Here is a 23,909-nt window from a genome sequence, read left to right on the forward strand (position 1 = left end):
TGATGGATATTTTCCTCCAACAGGGGCAAAACCCATTTTCCTCGCTTAGCCATGGTCATAAGTCGAGGACTAGGTGAATAGGATTCTAACATGAAGCTGCCTAGTTTCTAACTGAATTTGAACTTATTCCTGGAGGGAAATTTTCCAAAGGCTCAGGCTCGTTGAAATCCTGCAATTTTCCAAGCCCCACGTTTTCCCAAAAATTTAGAGAAGTCCCCCAGTTTACAAACAAACAAAAACAACAACCCGTCCATTCCCCACTTTTCCTGGAGGGCCACAACCAGCTGGAGATAGAAATACACGTGTCCCTAAGATTCTTGTTTACTAATGCCCGAGAGCTTTCTGGGAGTTGTTGTCCTTCCACTCACTATCGGGCGTTCCTTGAAGAAGAGAGAAAACAACAACGCCCATAACCCCCTTCGGCTCGGGGAGGGCGGACCAACGTCCATTTATCAAACGCCTCGTTCAGCTTGACTGACTCCCCTGCAAGCCAATCGAGCGCGCGGAAGACATCAAAACAAGTCTTGTTTTTCTTCAGCTGGACCCTGACGGGCAGCGCCGTTATCCAATGAACGGGAAGAATCCTCGCGACGGGCGTCCCCGCCAGCCATTCAAAGGCCGAGCCCGATGGAAAAGGGGCGGCGATTTCGAGCGAGAATGAACGGGGCGGGAGGAGGGGAAGGGAAGAGAAAAAAAGCTGTAGGGAGTCCTGTAATGGCGACGGGGTTGGTAAGTAGCTCATAAGTTTTGAAGTGTTTTGAGGCGGGTGGAAGTTCGGGGCAAACTAGGAAACGGGCGACTTCCGTTTTTTGGAGGGCTGCCGCTGAGGGGAAGACGCTGCCGAGGAAGGAAGGGGACTCCGTGTCATTCTTCAGCTTGGGGGAGAAAATGAAAGGGGGATGAAAAGGCTCCGGGATTCCTGGCGCGACTTGGGAGGATTTGAGAGGGTTGCTCTTCAAAAGGGAGCACAACACGGCGACTTTTTACCTCACGGCTCCCAGTTGTGAGGCGTACTTAACTCGGGGGTCCCTCTTCCCGCTCTTTCCCCCCCAATTTCCCGGTCCCTTCGGGCCCCTCAGGAGCCCTTTGGTCGAGGGGGCGCCCTCCCGCTGAGAGAAGGGGCCCCTCCGAGCTCGGGGACGAGCGCCCCTCCCCCACCGCCTCTCTTCGCTGTTGTTACGCACTTCTGAATGAATGGGGCCTTTCGGCGCATGCGCCTTTCCCCTCCCGGGAGGAAAAAGTTTATAAACAAGGGCCGCTGCCAGACATCGGGCACGTGACTGGAAAGAAAGGGGCGGGGGGAGAGCGAGAGGGGCTGTGACAGCGCCGCCCCTGGACTCCTCCCCCTCGGCTCAGAAGGGGACCAATGAGCGCCGCGGGGCTCCTCCCGCCCGCGGCGCGTGACCTCCCCTCAACGGTCCTCCTCCTTCCCCCCTCCCCCTCTGATGGAACGCGCGCGACGCCAGAGGCTGTGCGCGAGCTTTCTTGCGAGAGGGGCGGGGTCTTTTCTCGCTCCGCCCCCTCGTTGAGCGCTGAATGCGGAAGTGTTCTGGTCTGCTGCGGTGGGAGCCTAAACAGCTGCTTTTCAGCAATGGGGCGAGAGGGCCAGACCCCCTCTTTTTCTCTGGGGTGTTTCTCACCTCACTTATTTCTAAATCTGTCAGCAAGTGACCGGGATGGATACGTTTTGCTTTGAAAGACATACATTATAAGTCACTAAGGGGCTGCCACAAAGAAGAGGGGGGGGTCAAGCTATTCTCCAAAGCACCTGAAGGCAGGAGGAGGAGCAATGGATGGAAACTAATCAAGGACAGAAGCAACCTAAAAATAAGGAGAAATTTCCTGACGGTTAAATATACTGCTTGGATGTTTGAGTCTTCGTTGACATATTCCTAGCAGAACAATCAATCAGTGGAAAGAGTTCCCTTCAGAATCTCTGAGTGCTCCATCACTGGGGGGTTTTCAGAAGAGATTGGACAACCATTTGTCTGAAATGGTATAGGGCCGTGATGGCACACAGAGCCATATTTGCCACCACACAAGCCGTCAGCTCCGGTGCGCATGCATGCGCCCGCCAGCTGATTCTCGGCCAGAGGAGGCCATTTTCACTCTCCTCAGGCTTCAGGAAAGCCTCCGGAGTCTGAGGAGGGCAAATAACAGGCCCAATGGGCAAATCGAAAGTTCGGAAATGATCCATTTCTACCTTCTGGAGGGCTGGCGGGGATCACATGCGCAGGTGGGTGGGACATATTGAATTGTAGGTGTGGGCTCACGCATGCGTGAGACAGCATGCACACACACAACTTTGGCACACCTTTACAAAAAGGTTAGCCATCACTGGTATAGGGTCTACTTCTTGAGTGGGGAGTTGGACTGAAAGACCTCCAAGATCCCTTCCGACTGTTCTATCACCAGAATCTTGAGGAATTGTTGTTTTAAGATTGTTTCTTTACAGTCTTTGATTTATTATCGCCTCACTAGACATCAACAGCCCATTGGGCTAAAGTTAACACCAAGATTAACACTGTATAATGCTGATTAAAGTGTTGGCCTACAAACCAGGAGAACTCCGAGTTCTAATCCTGCCTTCGGCATGAAAAACTGACTGGGTGACTTTGAGCCAACCATCCTCTAGCCAATTCACTTCATAGGGTTGTTGTTATGGGTCAAATAGGAAGAGAAAAGAGTGTTTGGTATGTTTGCTGCCTTGAGTTGTATATGAAAAAAAAAGCAGGATAAAAATCTAAACAAAAACAGTCATCAGGACTTGAGAATGACTCAGAGAAGAATGGCCTATCATGAGAATGATGTTGGGATGCAATCACATGTTGATAAATCATTCTCCCTTTCCCAAAAGCCAGAAGGCCAGACACAGAAACAAAGATCTTACAAGAATACAAAGTTAAAATGCACTGGACTGGTAAGATAGCAAATTAGTTCAAGGAATACCAGTGACAATAATGCCACTCAGTTACCAGAAAGATAAAATCAAAAGAGCAGAATGTAGTCAAAAAGTAGATACAGAAACAGAATTTGAGTTTGTGAATCTCTTTATGTATTTTTTTTAATCCACAATTAAATTGTAGGTCGAACTTTAGAAAAGCTGTTTGTTTATTTGTAAATAGATATGCCAAGGATCTTAAGTATAAAACCATCAACATTAATAAAAATAGTTCATTTTTCATTTGAATCTTATTTGGAAAAGAAGCATACCTAATCTGGAGCTAGTAATCTGTGCCTTCACCTTGGATTGTCAAGATTGGTGCCTCCCTTGGATGAGATGATCTATTCCAATTTGTTTGTTCTATTGAATAATTTTGGGGATACAGGCACATGTGATGACAAATAATTTGTTTTTAGGTACAGAAGCATATATCATGTATGTTGCTTTTCTAGCGTGCTTGGCTAAGTACTTAAGGAGCTTGTAACTTTGGGCATATGGCAGACTCTGATAAATTGATAGGCCATTTCTAAAGCAGATAAGCAAACAGTTCATGACAGTTTAGGATACTGCAGTACTTTGGTTTACGTGTCTTCTGTGATGTTATTAAAGAACCTGGCCATTTTTACTTGAATTAAAAGTTTACCATAGCACATTGCAACTGCTTAAAATCACCCGGGACTTGCTTATGTAACAGTCACACATTTGGCTTCTAAACAGTGGGAAACTGAGCATTTTATATAGCAGGTTTAGCTAAGTGTCATCTCTGTGAAAATATTGTGTTTATTTGATATCGTCACATCTTCCTACCCGTGATGTTTCTGGTTATTGTCTTTATTGAGGAGTGCATTGAATATTTTAGGATTTCCAAACTAAAATAAACTGTTAAACTGAACTATTTTTTTAAAAAAAAAGCAAATACGAAGTATTAGGAAAAATAATTAAATTAAGAATGTTTGAGCTGGCATACTTTCCAGAGGTAGTGCAATGAAAACGCTTTAAGTCTCTTTCCCGTCATTTTTACACATGCTTGAACTAATGTACACTGTTCTATAATAAATTAAGTATCTTATGAGGAGAGGACAAGCATCTGTGTTCTGAAAGGTCACTTCCCTGATTGTGGACTAGATTGATTTTTTTATTTATTTTTTGCTGTGTGATGGTCAGGACTTTATAACAATCCTATGGATAGAATAAATTAACCATTACTTGCTTATTATTAGTCTTGCATGAGACCATCAACTCCCAATTAAAACACTGCCTAAATCAGTTTTTATTTTTTGCTCTCACTGGTTGCCCATAACTTTTCTAGGAAAAAAAAAGACTTAAGAGTGACCTACCGCAAAACATTGCTGTGTGTTTATGTTTAAATTGCCAGCTGTGGCCTTCCCCAGATTTTCTTCATCCAAGATTTCCTTCTATGCTTAGCCTTGCTCCCCTCCCCCCCCCCCTTAGAGTTCTTAAAACGGCAAATACTTAGGGGTGAAATGTTGCTGAATGTTTGAGCTAATTCTGTGAATAATTCTTGTTCCAGTCAGATAATTTGAAGCACCCTACAATGGTTTGGGAAATAAAGACAAACCAAATGCCTAGTACGGTGCAGAAAGTCCTGTTAGTGATGGACAAGAGAACGTCAGGAATGAACGAGGCACTGGACTTACTGAAGTGTAACGAGAATATTCCGTCTTCTCCTGGATATGCATCTTCTGATGAGCATATGGAACTTGGCAAGTATCCATTCACGATTCTTGCATTTTAAAGGACAGCTACTTTAAAAAACAATGCAGGTAGTCCTCGACTTACAACCCGCAATTGAGACCAGCATGTCTGTTGTTAAATGAGACATTTGCCCCATTTTATGACCTTTCTTCCTAGTGATTCTTATCAAATCGCTGCATTTGATAAGTTACTAACCTGGTTGTTAAGTGAATCTGATTTTCCCCATCAACTTTGCTTGTCAGAAGGTCGCCAAAGGAGATCACAACAACAGTCATAAATACGAACCCTTTGCCAAGCCTCTGAATTTTGATCATATGGTCATGGGGATGCTGCATAACTGAAGTGAACTACCAATAATCTTTTCTGCTGTCCTCACCACACTCTGCACAGCCTTCCTGTCCGAATGCCTCCAAACCACACAGTAATGCAGAGAAAGCAGAGAATATAGAAGAACTGAAATTGTATAGAAGGAGAGAAAGGCAATGTGGAGGATAAATAGGTCAGAAAAAGCAGATAGGAAATGCAGCAGAGAGGTTGACAGAAGTTTGAGAAATATTGTTGTGGCCCACCAGCAGAACTGGCAGCAGATTCGGACAGTGAGGAGGTTGGGAAGGAAGATGGGCCAGTCCTGGAGTCTGGGGAAGGCTCTGATGAGGGCTCTGCATTGGAGGCAGAGAGGGGGCCAGAGTTGTATGCCAGTTATCAGATGCCTTCAGAGTCAGACATCAGTGAGGCAGACGAACAGCTGGAGCCTGTTCCCAGTGTGCGCATGCGCAGAGTTGCCAGACGAAGGGAACAGCTAAAGAACAGGGGGCGACTTGGGAGTAAGGCCACACAATGAATGGCCCTCCCAGAGGAAAAAAAAGAGGAGCAAAAAAGGAGTGGAGTTTGCAGGAGACAATTAGTTTGCTTAATTGGTTTGTGACTCTCCGAGACTCCTGCAGAGATCGGCCTGGCAGCTCTCCAAGCCAGATAAGGTCTGTGACTGTAAATCCTCCCTTGAAAGACTTTGCTGGATGTGAATGAGCAGAATTCATAGTCAATTAATAAAAGGGTTTTTTGTCAGGACAAGGAGTTTGTTTCATGCTCTTGGGAAGCCTCGGTCAGAACAAATATGGTGCGTGACAGACCTCATCCTGTCTTCACTGGGTCGCTCATGATTCTTGTGTACCCTGGAGGCCTCCCATTTTTTATTCCTAGTCCAGGCGGTGAGACATGGTAGCTTAAAAGAGATAAAAAATACATTGATTTTAAGATGGTGGCTAGAGTGTATTGTTTATAATCAAGATAATTGTCTTGGCTGAAGCTTGGTGGAAAAGAACCAGGGATAATAAAAACAAACAATCTCCTCCTGGAAACGAGCGGCATCAAACCAGTTTTGCAGACTTGTCAAGAAATCTGGACACAGAGGTTCATAAAGCTCCAAGGGGTTGAGATCCATAATTTCATAGTTTCTAAAATTGAGTTTCATAAATTAAAAGTTAAAAATTACCTTTTACTACATATTCTAAGGAAAGGGGACCTCCAAACTTGGCAACTTTAAGACTCGTGGACTTAACTCCCAGAATTTCTCAGCTAGACATGCTGGGAGTGGAAGTCCACAAGTCTTAAAGTTGCCAAGTTTGGAGATCCCTGTTTCTAAGTGATACTTTTTTGCCCTATGGGATTCAGTGCCATTTCAGTTTGGAATTCTTCAAAGTCTCTTCAGATTGTCTTAAGGGAAGACCACCAATATTTTCATTTCAGAGATCTAATTTGATAGTTCTCTTTAAAAAAACAAATAACAGGCACACTCAAAATAAAGTCCAAAGTAACTGAATTAACCATGCTTGAGGAATTATTTTCTGTAGTTTAATTTTAGGTTGTGATCTCATTCAAACGTGGTATGATAGCTTTTTTTTTACTCAGAATATGTGGCAATGTCTAATTGAAAATCAAGCATGATTTCATCCCAACATTCCTAAAGCAGACAAAATTCTTATATCATCTTCTGGTAATGTGACTGTTAGAACATGTCAGAGAGGTTAGCTGCTATGTTGCCGAGACCAACAAATATCTTATTCTTTCTGCTAAATTATAGGTCACTGCAATCTTTCATCCCAAAGTCATTATTTGCAACTAAAATACTTCAGGCAGTTAAAATATGCACATTGGAGCCTGGCTATTGTCACATTTTGTGGTTATTTTCCATATCTTCTGTATTTTTTGTTTTTTCATCTGCTTTTTTGAAATGCTGGAGGACATGAAATGGTATGTCACACAATAAATATTCTAATCAGATTGTTCAAACTGGATTATCAAAACATTATCAAGCCAAAACACTCCTAGTATTTAAAATTCTTAAGCGTTCATATCAAGTCCCACCTTGCCTCCCTGAGACAGCTTCTCTAAACAAAGAGAGATGGGCTGTTCGGTGAAATTGAGGTAATATGCAAACTTCATTTCTAGTTCGTCATTGTTTAGTATTGCAAATTCAAATGAGGAGCTGTTTACTTGAGATTTTTGAGTAGTTTTCATGAAGAGATGAAACTAAGTTTAAAAGTTCTTTTAATGCTCAAATCCAAGATCATGATGAAATATGGTATTTTAGCTATATACTTCTCCCTGAATAAGAAATATTTAGCCCCTGTAATATTTTTTAGAAGCATTTGTAGAATCTTTCTTTCTTCCAAGTTTTTCTTTCTTCCAAGTATGTTGCTCTGGATTCTTCTATTTTGGAATATATGCTCAATTCAGATAGTTTTGAATGTATATCCCTTCTTTTCTACTGGCATTATATAAGAAGAAACAGGGTTTGGATCTCTTGACAAGATACCATAATCTTTCTGAAATTGGGTAAGATGTCAGCATAGTAATTCAAAAAGATCTAACCCTAGAAAATATTTTATTCCGGGGTCAAGGATCTTATTCTTGTGTTGGGCTAGTTTGATTTAAGTGATTAAAGTGCAGAATTGCAGACGAACTCTGCCCACAGCCAGAAGTTTGATGGGGCTCAAGTTTCACTCAGCCTTCCATCCTTCCAAAGTGGGTTAAAATGAGGACCCAGATTGTTGGCGGCATTAGGCTGATTCTGTAAAGCCGCTTAGAGAGGGCTGTAAGGCGTTATGAGACAGTATAAGGAGATCTTCTAGTCCAACCCCCTATTCAAACAGAATACCCTATATCATTTGACGCGAATGGTTGTCCAGTCTCTTCTTGAAAACCTCCAGTGTTGGAGCTCCCATAGCCTCTGGAGGCAAGTCATTCCATTGATTCATTCTCCTTAATATCAGGTATAGAAGCCAAAATGCTCTTACTCTCTGTAGGCATGAATTTGACCCTGTACCTTTTCATTGGCAGATGATCTTCCTGAATTGCAGGCAGTTCACAGCGATTCTACCCCACCCGCCCTCTTCCAGCTAAGTGCTCATGTCTCACATCAGGAATACGCAAGGCCTTCTTGGAACCAACACACCTCAGGCAGCAGTCCAGAAAGCGCTTATCCGTGCGAGAATGGCGTGAACTGGTTGACGGAGCTGGCAAATATAGCCACTAGCCCACAAAGCCCTCTCATGCAGTGCTCGTTTTATAACAAGTAGGGGACATTATTATTATTATTATTATTATTATTATTATTATTATTATTATTATTATTATTATTATTATTATATACTTTATTCATTAAACATGAAACTCAGCCAACTGAACATTAAAAAATGCATTACAAATAGCAGTGACTGGTGCTAATGGTTGATACGGTTTGCTGCCAGCGTCCTAGGTATATAAATATAAGATGTTCTGAGTAGCTCAGTTTTTTGCAGTCCCGCTGGTGTTATTGCAGGAAGCTGCAATTTGTGGATGTATCTTGTAAAATTCTTGGACATGGTGCCAAGCGCCCTAATGACAATGGGTATCCCTGCTACATGTTTCATCCATAGCCGTGTACTTTCGATGGCCAGGTCGCGATATTTCATGATTTTTTTCTAGTTCTTTTTCTTCGACTGGCATCTCCAGGGACACAGAATGTGTGTGTGTGTGCATATATACTATATTGCCAAAAGTATTCGCTCACTTGCCTTTCCTCGCATATGAACTTACTGTAAGTGACATCCCATTCCTAATCCATAGGGTTCAATAGGACGTCGGTCCACCCTTGGCAGCTATAACAGCTGCAACTCTTCTGGGAAGGCTGTCCACAAGGTTTAGGAGTGTGTTTATGGGAATTTGTGACCATTCTTCCAGAAGCGCATTTGTGAGGTCACACACTGATGTTGGACGAGTTTACGTGGCCTACCGCTTCGTGGCTGAGTTGCTGTCGTTCCCAAACACTCCCACGTTCTTATAATACAGCTGACAGTTGACTGTGGAATATTTAGGAGCGAGGAAATTTCACGACTGGATTTGTTGCCCAGGTGGCATCCTATCCCAGTTCCACGCTGGAATTCCCTGAGCTCCTGAGAGCGACCCATTCTTTCACCAATGTTTGTAAAAGCAGTCTGCATGCCTAGGGACTTGGTTTTATACACCTGTGTCCATGGAAGGGATTGGAACACCTGATTCTGATTATTTGGATGGGGGAGCGAATACTTTTGGCAATAGAGTGTGTGTGAGGACAGTGGTGATTTATTATTTTCATTCTAGTTGGAGCTTTGTATTCTGATTTGGATTTAGTGTTCAAAGTGTAATGGAAATAACGAACCATCATTACATAGATATAGCTAGTCCTTGACTTACTACAGTTCATTTAGTGACCGTTTGAAGTTGCAACGGCACTGAAAATAGTGACTTACGACTGTCTTTCATACATAGATAAACTCCATTAAAATAAAAAACTTAGAAATAGTACAGGTAGTCCTTGACTTACAACGGTTTGTTTGATGACCGTTGAAAGTTACAATAGCTCTGAGAATAGGTGGCAACTGACTCATATTTATGACGGTTGCAGTGTCCCAGGATCACGCGATCCGCTTTTGCGACCTTCTGACAAGCAATGTCATTGGGGAAAGCCGGATTCACTTAACAAGCGTGTGACTGACTTAACAACTGCAGCGATTCACTTAACAACAGTGGCAAGAACGGTCGTAACCTGAGTGCAAAATTCGCTTTATCTGGCTTAGCAACATAAATTTTGGACTCAGTTGGGGTTGTAAGTAGAGGACTACCTGTACATAATTCGGGAGCTGCCCTACTTCCACTACAAATACAAAGATAGGGGTTCTTTCCCCACATCTAACTTGCAGACCCTGAAATAAAGAAGGCTACTGAGAATATGTAGGGCCCTTCTTTTTCTCTGCATTAGTGTGTGATGGGTAAGAAAGTGAGTCAGGCCAAAAGATATTAGAAATGCCCCTTTTTCTGCTATCACTCAAGGGGCACTAGAATGTACCGTGTTTCCCCCAAAATAAGACAGGGCCTTATTTTCTTTTTATCTCCAAAATAAGCGCTTGGCCTTATTTTTGGGGAGGTCTTATTATTTTTGGGGTGCAGGAGGCGGTGAACATGGTCACCTCATGGCTGCTGCTGTGTTGCAATATTTTTGGGGAGGGCTTATTTTAGTGCATGCGCTCAAAAGCCCAATTGGGCTTATTATCCGTGGAGGTCTTATTTTCAGGGAAACAGGGTAGGTACTATAGTAACCTGACAACTGGATGAATAGCTTCCCTTTGAAAAAATATTCCTACTGAACAGCTGAGAATACGTTATTTAGTGCAGTGAAACAACTAAATTAGCTACGAAAGCATTAAAAGAAGGAAATTGTACAAGTTATCACATTATAACTTGATCTTGTTCTTAAAACGGGATCAGAATATGAAAACATTATTCTATTCCATTCCATTCTTCTACTCTGCTCTGCTCTACTGTTTCTATCCTATCCTATCCTAGCGTTCAAGGAATAACTAAAGGAGCTTCCACGTTGCGACAGAAATGCTAACCTGTTATTCTTTGGGTATCTTCTTCCCTTCCTTGATCAACACCTGTTCACACATTGTTTTGCAATCCTTTCCTAGGTCATCTCCGGTTCACTTACTAGCTACAAGCAAAAGTTTACATTCCTATGCACGCCCACCACCAGAATCTTCTCCGAATGAGACCGTTTTCCCCAAGCATCATGTTGAGGAAACACCAATCAGACACGAACGGGTAAAAATTCTGTTAACGTTGAAGTCGCCAAACACCAGAAACATTAAAAAAAAAAAAAACCTCTTACGTAGCATGGCTTTATATGTTATTCCTTTATACGTGTATTTATTTAGCACCTAGAGGAATAGATCTTGTGCTGCAATGGGCAATTCAGTCAAATTAGAAACGTGACAGCTTAGTAAAAGTTCCCCTTTGAAGCTTGGATCAAATATAGTGGGGGGAAAAAGCAGAGATTCCCAAAGTTGCTTTTTCAAAAAGCAACTGGACAGTAGTTTTCCCATGAAGACGTTCTGCTTCAGTCAGAACTGAGGAAGCTTCTTGGATCAGAAGTGAAACATCTTCAAGGAAAAACAAGACAGTCCAGCTGCCTTTGGAAAAAGCACCTTTGGGACACAACTGTGACCTGGATGATTTGAGAATCTCCCTAGACAAAAAGCAGAGATGTTGCAGGGGACAAAACAGCCGGACAGATGGAAGGAAGTTTGTCTCATTCATTTCCAGACCATCCATCCACACCCACAGCTTGTCATTTGATCCTAGGCCAAGCCAAACATACTGGGACTTACTGGGAACAATGAACTGTCATTGGAAGGCTCCCTTGCTTTGTCATGTCAGATCAATTGTAAACTTTTAGGGCTGCTGCCTGAAGTTAATTGTGATGAGAGGTCGCAAAGTAATAGAACAACAAAACAAAGAAGGACAAAGAAAACAAAGGATATACATTGATATTAGTAATTATTATGTTTACATGCTTATGTAAGGAATGTACATGGGCTTTAGAGCATAATTAGAAGATGCAAGACTTAGGAACACGCAGGAAAAGCTTGGGAAATTGCTAAGTAAAAAAAAAAAAAAACTCCAGAAAGTTTTCTGTTTCAGGGAGTCACATGAATCGACCATTTTGTGTGAACAGACACAGAAATCTATACGTGCAAACTGTGGTTTTATTTTTTCAACAGACAAACAGTGAATCAGAGTCTGGCATTTTCTGTATGTCATCATTGTCAGACGATGATGATCTGGGATGGTGCCACTCTTGGCCTCCAACTGTTTGGCACTGTTTCCTTAAAGGTAAAATAACACTCCCCATTACATGACTGGGTTCAAGACGCAGGTTCATCTTTTACGGTTGCATTGAATTCTTTCTTCTTCTTTTTTTCCCCCTTCCCTCCCCTAAAAAAAATAAAAATAAATTAGGAACACGTTTATGCTTTCACAAAGGACGCAATCAAGATTGGATCGATGTTGAAGATTTTGCTGGATCGGCCGGCTGCAGAAACAAAGCTGACGATTCTTTGGGTGCCTATAAAGTAAGCTCTGAGTACTTTTCTTACAGCAATTTAAAGGCGAGGAAAATGAATCAGAATACAGCTGGAAGGGGCCTTGGAGGTCTTCTAATCCAGCCCCCTGCTTAAGCAGGAGACTCTATTTCAGACAAAGCCTCCAGTGATGGAGCACCCACAACTTCTGAAGGCAAGCTGTTCCACTGATTAATTATTTTCCCTGTTAGGAAGTTAGCCTTTCCATCCATTAGTTCTCGTCCTGCCTTCTAGTGCTTTGGAGAATAAGTTGCCCCCCTCTTCTTTGTGGCAGCCCCTCAAATGCTGGAATGCTGCTATCATGCCACCCCTAGTTCCTTCTTTTCTCTAGACTAGCCAAACCCAAATTCCTGCAACCGGGAAGCATTTATGCAAAGGGAAAGCATTTATGCAAATCCACTAAATGCCGTGAAGTAGTTCCCATAAGAGAGAAATTACGGCATCCGAGAATAGCCTTAGGAGGTGATGGGAAGAGGGCTGCTTGCTTACTCACCCTGGAGTATTGCAATTTCCCCAGGGCCAGCAGCTGGGCAGTAAGTCACATGCCTGTACTTTACAAATGTGTACCGTATTTTTCGGAGTATAAGACGTACCAAGATTTTGAAGAGGCAAATTAAGAAAAAAGGTTTTTGCACTCTGCAGACCTCCCAAAAACGGCCCGTTTTTCGCAAAAACCGTTGTTGTTGTTTTTCAATAAAAGGGCATGAATAGCCTTTAGGAGGGTTGTAGAGTGCTCCTACGGCCCGTTTTTAGCTCATTTCTGCCCTCCCCAGTCCCCAGGAGCACTCTGGAAGCCTCCTAAAGGCATAGCCATTTTGGTGAAGGGGGCGGGTTTCGGGAGGCCAAAAATGCTGTATTCAGTGTATAAGACGCACCCAGATTTTCAGCCTCTTTTTTGAGGGAAAAAGGTGCATCTTATACTCCGAAAAATACGGTGTATATGTGTGTGTGTGCGCGTGCATGCATATATATATATAAATATATATATATGCATGTATGTATGTATGCATGCATCCATCCATCCATACATACATACATATTTGTAAACTGCCGATTCATTTGTAGTCAGCATAGTTTGTAAGGATTCCTGCCCCTTGTGGTTGATGTAGTAAGCCGTGTGATCCAGAAGTGGGTTGCTACCAGTTCGCACCGGTTTAGGCGAACCGTTAGTGGAAATTGGGACTGTGTCGCTGAACCGGTAGGGACTGTAGGCTGGCCATGCCCCTGAATCGGTTCTCCAGTCCCCACTGCCAGGTTGGTTTTTTAGTCGTTTTTTCATGTTCTACGCATGCGCAGAACAATTTACATTCAACTGCGCATGCGAAACGAACTGGCAGCAACCCACCTGCCACTGGCCTTATCCCTTTAAAAACGTAACGATCGAGATTTTTAATTCTCTAGAAACAGGGAAGTGGCTCAGATATTAGAGAGGCAGTGATGGGGCTGGACTCATTGGGGACTCTGACATCAGTTGTGTTCCTGCAGGGCTACGCCGCTGACGGATTGAAATTGATATCGCACGAAGAGAGCGTTTCCTTTGGCGAGTCAGTCCTTAAGTTGACCTTCGATCCCGGCACAGCGGCCAAGGATTTCCTCACTGCCGAGTGCAGATTAGATCACCCCTTCTACGTTAAAAATAAAGGTAAAGAAACATCTTCTTTCCTTTGTACATGATATTTTTTTTTAAAAAAAGAACTTTTCTATAACCACCTCTGAGCCCAAGATTTCTGTTGCTAAGTGAAACATTTGTTAAGCTTCATTTTACGACTTTTCTTGGCAAGGTTGTTAAGTAAATCTGTTAATTTAGTAAGACGATTGTTAAGTAAGTCTTGCTTCCCCACTGACTGCTTGGCGGAAGGTTGCAAAAAGGGGGATTGTGTGACCCCGCAACCGTCATAAATATGAGTCAGTTTCCAGGCATCTGAATTTTGACCACGTGACCATGGGGACACTGCAACGGTCGTGCGAAAGCCGGGCGTAAGTCACTTTTTTTCAGTGCCGTCGTAACTTTGAAGGGTCACTAAATAAACTCTTGATAAATCGAGAACTGCCTGTATTCACAATCAGGAAATAAAAGCAGGAACAATTTTAAGAACCCTCTTTATTGTTATGAATTACAGGCAGTCCTCGATTTACGACCACAGTTGAGCCCAAAATTTCTGTTGTTCAGAGAAACATTTGTTAAGTGAGTTTTGCCTCATTTTATGACCTTCCCTGCCATAATTTTTAAGTGAGTCACTGCAGTGGATACGTTAATAACCCGGTTGTTAAGCAAATCTGGCTTCTCCGTCGACTTTGCTTGTCAGGAGGTCGCAAAGGGGGATCACGTGACCTTGGGACACAGCAATGGTCATAGGTATGAACCAGCTGCCAAGTGTCTGAATTTTGATTTGTGACCACAGGGATGCTACAATGGTTCAACTGTGAAAAAGGGACATAAGTCAATTTTTTCAATGCCGTGGTAACTTTCAACGGTCATACTGAATTTGGAAAATACACCAGAGTTTTTGTCTTAGCCATTTGACACCAAACCAAATCACGACAGAGTTATTTTTGAGTTTCTTTCTTCAAGCTTTACAGTTTCTCAGAATAAATAGTCATTTGTAGCGGTCAAGATACCCGATTAGAACTTGGAGACTGTGAATTCAAGTCCCACCTTAGCCGTGAAAACCAGTGAGTGATTTTGGGCCCAACCCCTAGCTCACAAGGTGGTTGTGGGAAAAATAGAAAGAGGAAGGTGTATAGGGCACCTTTGCCACCTTGAGTTATTTGTGAAAATAATAAAGATGGGATGGAAATAAATCGGAGTGGTGCAGTGGGCCCAGAGGTGGAGCTCTTGCCTCACAACCAGCAGGCTGTGAGTTCAATCCTAGGTAGAGGCCGATATTTCTCTCTCTGGGCACAATGAGAATATATGTCCTGCACAAAACTCCGTATTGGCAACAGGAAGGGCATCTGGCCAGTAAACACTCAGCTCCATTCAGTTACCCCGACTCCACTCTGCAAGGGATTATGGGGTCGTTAAATGATGATGTTAAATAAATAAATCACCATTTCCCCGAAAATAAGCCCTCCCCGGATAATAAACCCAATTGGGCTTTTGAGCGCGTGTGCTAAAATAAGCCCTCCCCCCCAAATAAGCCCCCTCTGAAAATATTGCAACACAGCAGCAGCCATGAGGTGACCACGCTCGCCGCCTCCTGCAGCTCAAAAATAATAAGATCTCCCCAAAAATAAGGCCAAGAGCTTATTTTGGGGGGGTCAAAAGAAAATAAGACCCTGTCTTATTTTGGGGGAAACACGGTAATAAATAAATTTCATTATTTTTCCCATTTCCAAGGCCAGGTCTACATTATTTCTCAGCTGCTTTCTCCTCTTTTGGCTAAGTTTTAAACCTTTCGGGATCCAGATTGCATCTGATTGTTTCTCTCTTTCTTTCCTTTTTTTTGGTTTAGGTTGGTCTTCTTTTTATCCAAGCTTAACTGTGGTTCAGCATGGTATTCCATGTTGTGAAATGCACCTTGGTGATATCTGTCTACCTCGTGGACACCCTGAGGCCCTAAACTTTGACGATTCTGGTGTTTTTGATACCTTCAAAAGGTAATCCTTGAAGCAGAGACTATATAATTCCAACTTTCCTTTCAAATATGTGAAATTCTGGTTTTGCCCTATGAGAGGCGTTTTTGAAGGTTGAGTAAGAGCGAACAAATTGGATTATAATTCCCACATCCCTAAAATTAAGCTATTTCAGTTAATGCCTAAGCTCTTTTTAAAACCTGATGTTTGAAAGTAATAACGTTTTTAATACTATTTCTAGACAGAGTTTATTTAATTGAACATTCTAGCTTTACCTCTCCTATCACTGCAAATTATAAACTGATTAAAGTCTTTACACTAGAGGGTGGATGGCTACCAATTCTAGGCTGTGTAAACAGATTCTCTAAGTTGGAAGCACATGTTGAAAGTAATTCCTGCAAATGTTATTTACTTCTTCAGCTACAGTTCTGAAAGTAGAATAGGATTAATTTTAAGCTTATTTAATCAAACATGAAAGTCGTTTGCATTTTTTTTTATAATGCTGGGTTTCATGGTAACAAAAATGGCATAATCTTTCACTTAAAAGACCGTAGTATGAGTAGTAAATCTATACTGTTATGTGTTGGGTCCATGGTGCTCTCTGAGCTTTTTTTGCAGATGTTTCATTACCCAGCTGAGTAACATCATCAGATTTATAACTGTCAGTTTATATAGAAATCAGTCTGCTAAGAACACTCTCACTACTGACAGGGCAAGCTACTAGAGACCAAAACCCACTCCCACCTAGCACTGATGATGTTACCTGGTTGGGTCATGAAATGTCTGCAAGAAAATCACCAAGCTGAGAGCACCAAGGACCCCCACAGTCCTCTCCCCTTCCTCCTCCTTCTCCTCCTCCACCATCACCACTCTGTGAACCCTACTGCCTTCTTTCACTGATGTTGTTACCTAGTTGGGTCATGAAATGTCTGCAAAAAAAACAACAACCAAGTTCAGAGAGCACCAAGGACCCCACAGTTCTCCCACTCCTTCTCCTCCTCTTTCTGCACTCTGAGAACCCTACTGCTTTCTTTCACTGATGATGTTACCTAGTTGGGTCATGAAATGTCCGCAAGGGAACCACCAAGCCCAGAGAGCACCAAGGACCCCACAGTTCAACCCTGAGCGACAAACATTCCCTTCTATTGATATATAGTTAGCCACTATTTGAGGGTAAGCCCAGAATTGGTTTCTAAAACGACCTTTCTTTTCAGTTATGATTTTACACCCATGGACTCCTCCGCGGTCTATGTGCTAAGCAGTATGGCTCGTCAGCGGCGGGCTTCTCTCTCCTGCGGAGGGTCCGGGAGCCCAGACTTTGAAAGAGCCGACTGTGGGCCCGCCCAATCCCCACAGACGTCCTCCATGTACAGCAAATCCGGCAAAAGCCACCACTCAGGGACTGCAAGTACTGTTAGTGCCACTTCTCCCAACAAATGCAAAAGACCAATGAACGCCTTCATGCTGTTTGCCAAAAAATACCGAGTAGAATATACTCAGATGTACCCAGGAAAAGATAACAGGTAAAGAGCTTCCGAATTCTGGTTTATTTATTTATTTTATTTTATTGTTTATTTATTTATTTGTCAACGTGCCCAAGGTAGCAGGTGTTAGTATAGAGACGGACATTATCGCATGAGATTGGTACAAATAGATGGATGTACCATATTTTTCGGAGTATAAGGCGCGACCTCCCCCCCCCAAGAGGGAGAAAATCTGGGTGTGTCTTATACACTGAATACAGCATTTTTGGCCTCCCAAAACCCTGCCCCCATCGCAAAAACAGACGTGCAGAAGGTTTGGGAGGCTTGCAAAGTGCTCTTGGGGATTGAGGAGGGCAAAAATGAGTGAAAAATGGGCCATTTTTTTCCTCCCCCCAGCCCCCAGGAGCACTCTACAAGCCTCCCAAAGCCTATGCATGTTCTGGTTTTTGCAAAAAACAGGCGTTTATTTGCTCGTTTTTACCCCCACCCAGCCCCCAGGAGCACTTTGCTGGCCTCTCAAATTCTGCATGCCCTGTTTTTCACAAAAAATGAGGCGTGTAGAGGGTTTGGGAGGCCTGCAGAGTGCAAAAATATATATTTTTAAATTTACCTCTTCAAAATCTTGGTGCGTCTTATACTCGTGTGTCGTATAGTCCGAAAAATACAGTAAATAATTATAACATGGCCATGAACCCATAAAATGAGTACATATCAATGGGGACAGTAACACAGGGGCTGTAGGCACGCTGGTGCGCTTATGCACGCCCCCTTTACGGAACCTCTTAGAAACGGGTGAGGTTCACGGTGGACAGTTTAAGGTTAACGATATGGGGGTTGAAGATATATACGTTGTAGGTTCACCTCTGGCCTGCTGTTGATGAAATCGAACATTTATTTTTATTTATTTATTGTCTTTTAAAAATCATTTTCAGCTGCAGAATATGTACTTTTATATATTGTACATATTGCAGTGTGCAGCAGCTGCCAAAAAAGCCAACACAGTTCTAAGCTGCATCAACAGAGGGATAGAATCAAGATCACGTGAAGTATTAATACCACTTTATAAGGCCTTGGTAAGGCCACACTTGGAATAATGCATTCAGTTTTGGTCACCACGATGTAAAAAAGATGTGGAGACTCTAGAAAGAGTGCAGAGAAGAGCAACCAAGATGATTAGGGGACTGGAGGCTCAAACATATGAAGAACGGTTGCAGGAACTGGGTATGTCTAGTTTAATGAAAAGAAGGACTAGGGGAGACATGATATCAGTGTTCCAATATCTCAGGGGTTGCCACAAAGAAGAGGGAGTCGAACTATTCTCCAAGGCACTAAAGGGCAGAACAAGAAGCAATGGGTGGAAACTAACCATCAAGGAAAGAAGCAACTTAGAACTAAGGAGAAATTTCCTAACCGTTAGAACAATTAATCAGTGGAACAGCTTGACTCCAGAAGTTGTGAAACCTCCAACACTGGAAGTCTTTCAGAAGATGTTGGATAGCCATTTGTCTGAAACTGTGTAAGGTTTCCTGCCTAGGCAGGGGGTTGAACTAGAAGACCTCCAAGGTCCCTTCCAACTCTGCTATTGTATTGTATTGTACTTTTGAAATGTAAGGAGTAGGAAAAACAAAACGTAAGTGTAATGAACGCAGGTACTTCAATTTACACAAGCTTATATGCTTAGCTTGGATATTGTCATTTAATGGCTCCGAACGTTTTAGGGATGGAGTTACGATAGGTGCCAGTATTCGATTCTAGATTAACTATTAAATAAAAAACTCAGAAATGGCACAGGTAGTCCTTCACTTACAACAGTTCATTTAATGACTGTTTGAAGTTACAACAGCACTGAAAAAAATGACTTATGGCCATTTTTCACACTTACAGCCATTGCAGTGTCCCCAGGGTCACAAAATTCAGAGGCTTGGCAACTGACTCATACTTGTGACGGTCGCAGTGTCCCAGGAGGGGTTTAAGGTGATCCCCTTGTGCGACCTTCTGACAAGCAAAGTCAATGGGGAATCCAGATTCATTTAACAACCGTGCTCCTAATTTAACCACTGCAGTGATTCACTTATCAGCTGTGGCAAAGAAAGGTCATAAAATGGGGCAAACCAGTAACACGGTTGTGAAGTGAATCTGGTTGTCCAGTGAATTGATTTTGCTTGCCAGAAGGTTGACGAAGGGGATCACCTGACCCCCCCACCCCCCCAGGACACTGCAACCATCATAAGTATGAATCCGTTGCTGAGGGTCTGAATTTTGATCGGATGACCACGGAGATGCTGCAACGGTCGTAAATGTGAAAAGCGCAAGTTCATAAGTCACTTTTTTCAGTACCATTGTAACTGCGAACAAACTGTTGTAAGTCGAGGACTACCTGTATATTCCAGCTGAGCACTGATGTTGACAGGTGTGTTATGTTCCCCAAAAAACATCTCTCTGGTTTTGTTAAGGCTTTTAAAAAACAGTCCTAGAGATTCCATTGAAAACGTTAAGAAAACTACTCCTTACCCTAACTAAGGAGTAGTTAAAGAAAAGTCCCGAGGAGAGAAATAAGTGCTGAAGTCTTTCCTGGTTCTATTCTATTCCATTCCATCCCATTCCCTATTCTATTCCATCCCATTCCCTATTCTATTCCATTCCCTATTCTATTCTATTCCATTCCCTATTCTATTCCATTCCCTTTTCTATTCTATTCTATTCCCTATTCTATTCCATTCCATTCCCTATTCTATTCCATTCCCTATTCTATTCTATTCCATTCCCTATTCTATTCCATTCCCTTTTCTATTCTATTCTATTCCCTATTCTATTCCATTCCATTCCCTATTCTATTCCATTCCCTATTCTATTCTATTCTATTCTATTCTATTCCCTATTCTATTCTATTCCATTCTATTCCCTATTCCATTCCATTCCCTATTCTATTCTATTCCATTCCATTCCCTATTCTATTCTATTTCATTCCCTATTCCATTCCATTCCCTCTTCTCTCCCTCTCTCTCTCTCACACACACACACACACACGAAGGAAATAGGGAAATTAACATTCTACTGCTGGCTTGGCTTGACCCTTCTTCTCCCCATCTATTTCTTCTGCAGAGCCATAAGTGTGATCCTCGGGGACAGGTGGAAGAAAATGAAAAACGAGGAAAGGCGGATGTACACGTTAGAAGCCAAGGCCTTGGCTGAAGAACAAAAACGTTTGAATCCCGATTGCTGGAAACGGAAACGGACAAATTCAGTATGTGGTTTTTCCACTCTTGCCATTTCCTAGATTTCGTAGTCCTTAAGAATATTGTAGAACAGGGGTCCCCAAACCCCCACCCCCTGCTCCGTGGACCGGCACTGGGCCACGGAATGCCAGCAATCGGTCTGCGCAACCAAACGAAGCCCCATCCATGAGATGCAGGAACCACGTGAAACCACGCCCCCCTCCTCTCCACGGAACCGGTCCCTGGTGCCCAAAAAGATGGAGGCCAATGTTGTAGAAGAAACTGTTAATAAAGTCCAGCTGGATTTCCTATGAAAGGACCAGCTCTAGAAGGAGGACCGACACCCCCCCCCCAATCTCTATTCAAGTGGTTCCAGTTTGCCTGTTCATTTGATGGTCCCAGACAAAGAGTAACGCCATTAGGGTTATTCCAGAACACACAGGGACACGGTGGTTCAGTGGCTAAGACGCTGAGGTTGTCGATTAGAAAGCTCGGCAGTTCGAATCCCTAGTGTTGCGTAATGGAGTGAGCTCCAGTTCCTTGTCCCAGCTTCTGCCAACCTAGCAGCTGGAAAGCATGTAAAAATGCAAGTAGAAAAATAGAGACCACATTTGGTGGAAAGGCAACAGCATTCCGTGCGCCTTCGCTGTTTAGTCATGCTGGCCACATGACCAGGGAGACGTCTTCGGGCAGTGCTGGCTCTTCGGCTTTGAAATGGAGATGAGCACCGCCCACTAGAGTCGGGAACGACTAGCACTTATGTGCGATGGGAACCTTTAGAATACACACAAGATAATGGCCCACTCCAGAGTCTATTCCAGGGTGTCAAACTCACGGCGTCACAGTGGCGTCATGTGACATATTGGGATTCCCCCCCCCTCCCCATTTGCTGAACCAGGTGCGGGCATGGCCAGCGTGTGACCCATCCGGCTTGCGGACCACAAGTTTGACAGCCCTGGTCGATTCTGATCCTTGCTGCACTTAATTTTATAGTAGTCTTCACTCCCCTCTTAAAATATATTAAAAAGGTAAAATTAGTTAAGTCCCTGCGGATTTTACTGCGCTAGAAGTTCCCGCCACACTTAAATAGGTTAGTGGCTTTTTAATCCATTGAGCCCAACAAGCCTATAATTTCTGTGAAGACGACATTGAGAAAAAAGTTTAGATTTCTCTGTTGCTTAAAAAAAAGGGGGGGGGGGTAAACATAGTTGGTCAGTCCACTTGTAGCTTTAATTCTACCCAAATCCAAGGAGAGGCTTATAAATACCGGTAGCCCTCAACTTGCGACCACAATTGATATGGCGAAGTGGGAAATTTGCTAAGCAAGTTTTACCCCATTTTATGACTTCCTGCCACGTTGGTTAAGGGAATCACTGCAGTTGATAAATCAATAAAATGGTTGGTGTCTCCATTTGACTTCGCTTGCCAGAAGGTCACAAAAGTCACTGCAGCTGTCGTAAGTGTGGGTCAGTTGTCAAGCATCTGAATGTAAATCAGGTGATGCTGCAGTGCTCCTAAGTGTGAAGAATGACGTCACTTTTTCCAGGGCCATTGTAAAGTCAAGCAGTCCCCTAAGTGAACTGTCGTAAGTCAAGGACTACCTGTCCTTGAAATTTCACCTCTTACCTCCACCCCTGACTGAAAGTTTTGACTCACTTATAGAGAACAGTTGTCGTAGTCTGAAGTACTGCAGGTATTCGGTCCACAGGAATGCAGGTTGTTTATTTTCCATTTTCTTGTTTTTTTTAATTTAAGAAACATTTGTTTTAAAAAAATTGATAGGATGCCATGGGTTCCCACTGGCTTGGACCAGTTTGAACAAATAGGTAGTAACTCAGCCTGCCACACCCCCAAACTGGTTCTGTAGACGGCACCATCTTCTTTTTTACTACTATGCCATGCGTACACCCGAAGCGCATCCTTGAGCAAACCGGCAGTACTACCGTGTTTCCCCAAAAATAAGAGTTATTTATTTTCTTTTGACCCCCGAAATAAGCACTTGGCCTTATTTTCGGGGAGGTCTTATTATTTTTGAGGTGCATGCCCCCCCCCCCCCCCGGAAATGGGGACCGGCTGAGCATGCGTTGAAATATTTTCAGGGAGGGGCTTATTTTAACGCATGCGCTCAAAAGCCTGATTGGGCTTATTATCCGGGGAGGGCTTATTTTTGGGAAAACGGAGCCCAAACTGCAGCGTGCTGAAGTCCACTTCATGTTTTGCCTGTATGAAACTTGAACCCAGAACAAGTAATTAATTCCTATTTCCACAGACAATAGTTCCCCGGTCTTTAACGGGTGTTTTTCATCTCTCTTCCTTCCCAGGGGTCTCAGTAGCATCAAGATGGAATGAATTGTAATCCACGGTGATGGGAGGAAGACACGATCAAGTTTCCGTGATTTGTTGTGGCAGTGTGACTATAAATACACTGGCATCATTGGAGTCACTAGGAATGAAGTTTTGCTTATTACAGTAGAGCATTAAGCAAGCTAAAAGTATCAACCTTTAAAAGAAAAAAGGAAAAAAACCAAATTGCCTTATATTTTTCCCCCCTTCCAAACTACATTATATGTCTATCAGGTGTAATAGGCTTGAACACGGATATCTGTGGTGCTAAGGAATAGTAGGAAGAAGAGAGGAGCTTTGTATAAAAAAAAAGTTTTATTTTCTAAGGAAAAAAAAATGCACAAAAAGGGGGAAGTTTAAAAACATGTAACATCTGTTTATAGAACAATTCTTATTGCTGATTAATACGTATTGCACAAACTATGTAATTATTATTAAACTACCAATTTTGCAAGCTGGAATTTTCTGACGTATAAATATAATGAACTTCTAGCTTGCCCGGGTGCCAACAAAAAATTATCAGTCTACGTGGCAAAGCGAATAGTATATAATGTACGCTATATGTAGCAAATCGTCGTCTATACGGGAAGGTGGCACATTTATAATTTCGATTTGGGGTGTGATGCCTTCTCGAGTAAAATTAAAGGGCTGGTGAGAAGCCCTGAGCTGCATTGGAAAAGATTAAACCCACAAAGAGATTGCATCAAGAGGAATGGTGCTTTCGGAATACTTTCATTTAATGTTAATTTTTTTTTCCCTATGCTGCGTATTTTTAAAAAGATTTTATTTTGCCATAAGACATCATTTATGGTGGGGACAAACCTTGCACTTATTTTTGGTGCAATATTTGCACTTTACTTTTTTTCCCCCCTCCCCTCCATCTATCTAAAAAAAATAAGAGCAGATATATATATATTCGATTAATGGCTACTTTTGCTGTGAACATTTACAACATAGCTTTTTAATATTACTAAAAAATGGTGTGTTTCTGTCAAGAAATCACAAAGAAATGTCAGCACCAGATATGTACGTCTCTACATGTTGCTCCTATGATTTTGCACACTGTATTCTTGTATTATTTCAAAATAAATTGTAAAAAATTATTCTTGTATATTTTCTCTATATAAAATATATGAAGTATCACAATACCGTCTTGTGAATTGATCTTACTGAGTGCTTAATTGAAGGAATG

General features: G+C 42.5%; 2 protein-coding genes across 2 annotated transcripts in view; one reads left to right on the top strand and one right to left on the bottom strand.

Moving 5' to 3' along the window:
* COG5 (component of oligomeric golgi complex 5) overlaps window positions 1–23,909 on the bottom strand; it is a 312,215-nt gene that overhangs the window by 159,990 nt on the left and 128,316 nt on the right. The gene's annotated exons all lie outside the window — the stretch shown is intronic.
* HBP1 (HMG-box transcription factor 1) lies at window positions 631–23,809 on the top strand. Its single transcript, XM_081957988.1, has 11 exons — window positions 631–729; window positions 4,476–4,668; window positions 8,000–8,234; window positions 10,648–10,780; window positions 11,740–11,851; window positions 11,978–12,090; window positions 13,585–13,741; window positions 15,555–15,699; window positions 16,890–17,198; window positions 20,262–20,403; window positions 22,696–23,809. Exons 1-11 carry the CDS (start codon window positions 658–660, stop codon window positions 22,705–22,707), a joined length of 1,623 nt encoding a protein of 540 aa, XP_081814114.1. The 5' UTR covers window positions 631–657; the 3' UTR covers window positions 22,708–23,809.

Source organism: Natrix helvetica (genome assembly GCF_964273705.1).
Source record: "Natrix helvetica genome assembly, chromosome: 6".
In the NCBI taxonomy this organism is placed as follows: Eukaryota; Metazoa; Chordata; class Lepidosauria; order Squamata; family Natricidae; genus Natrix; species Natrix helvetica.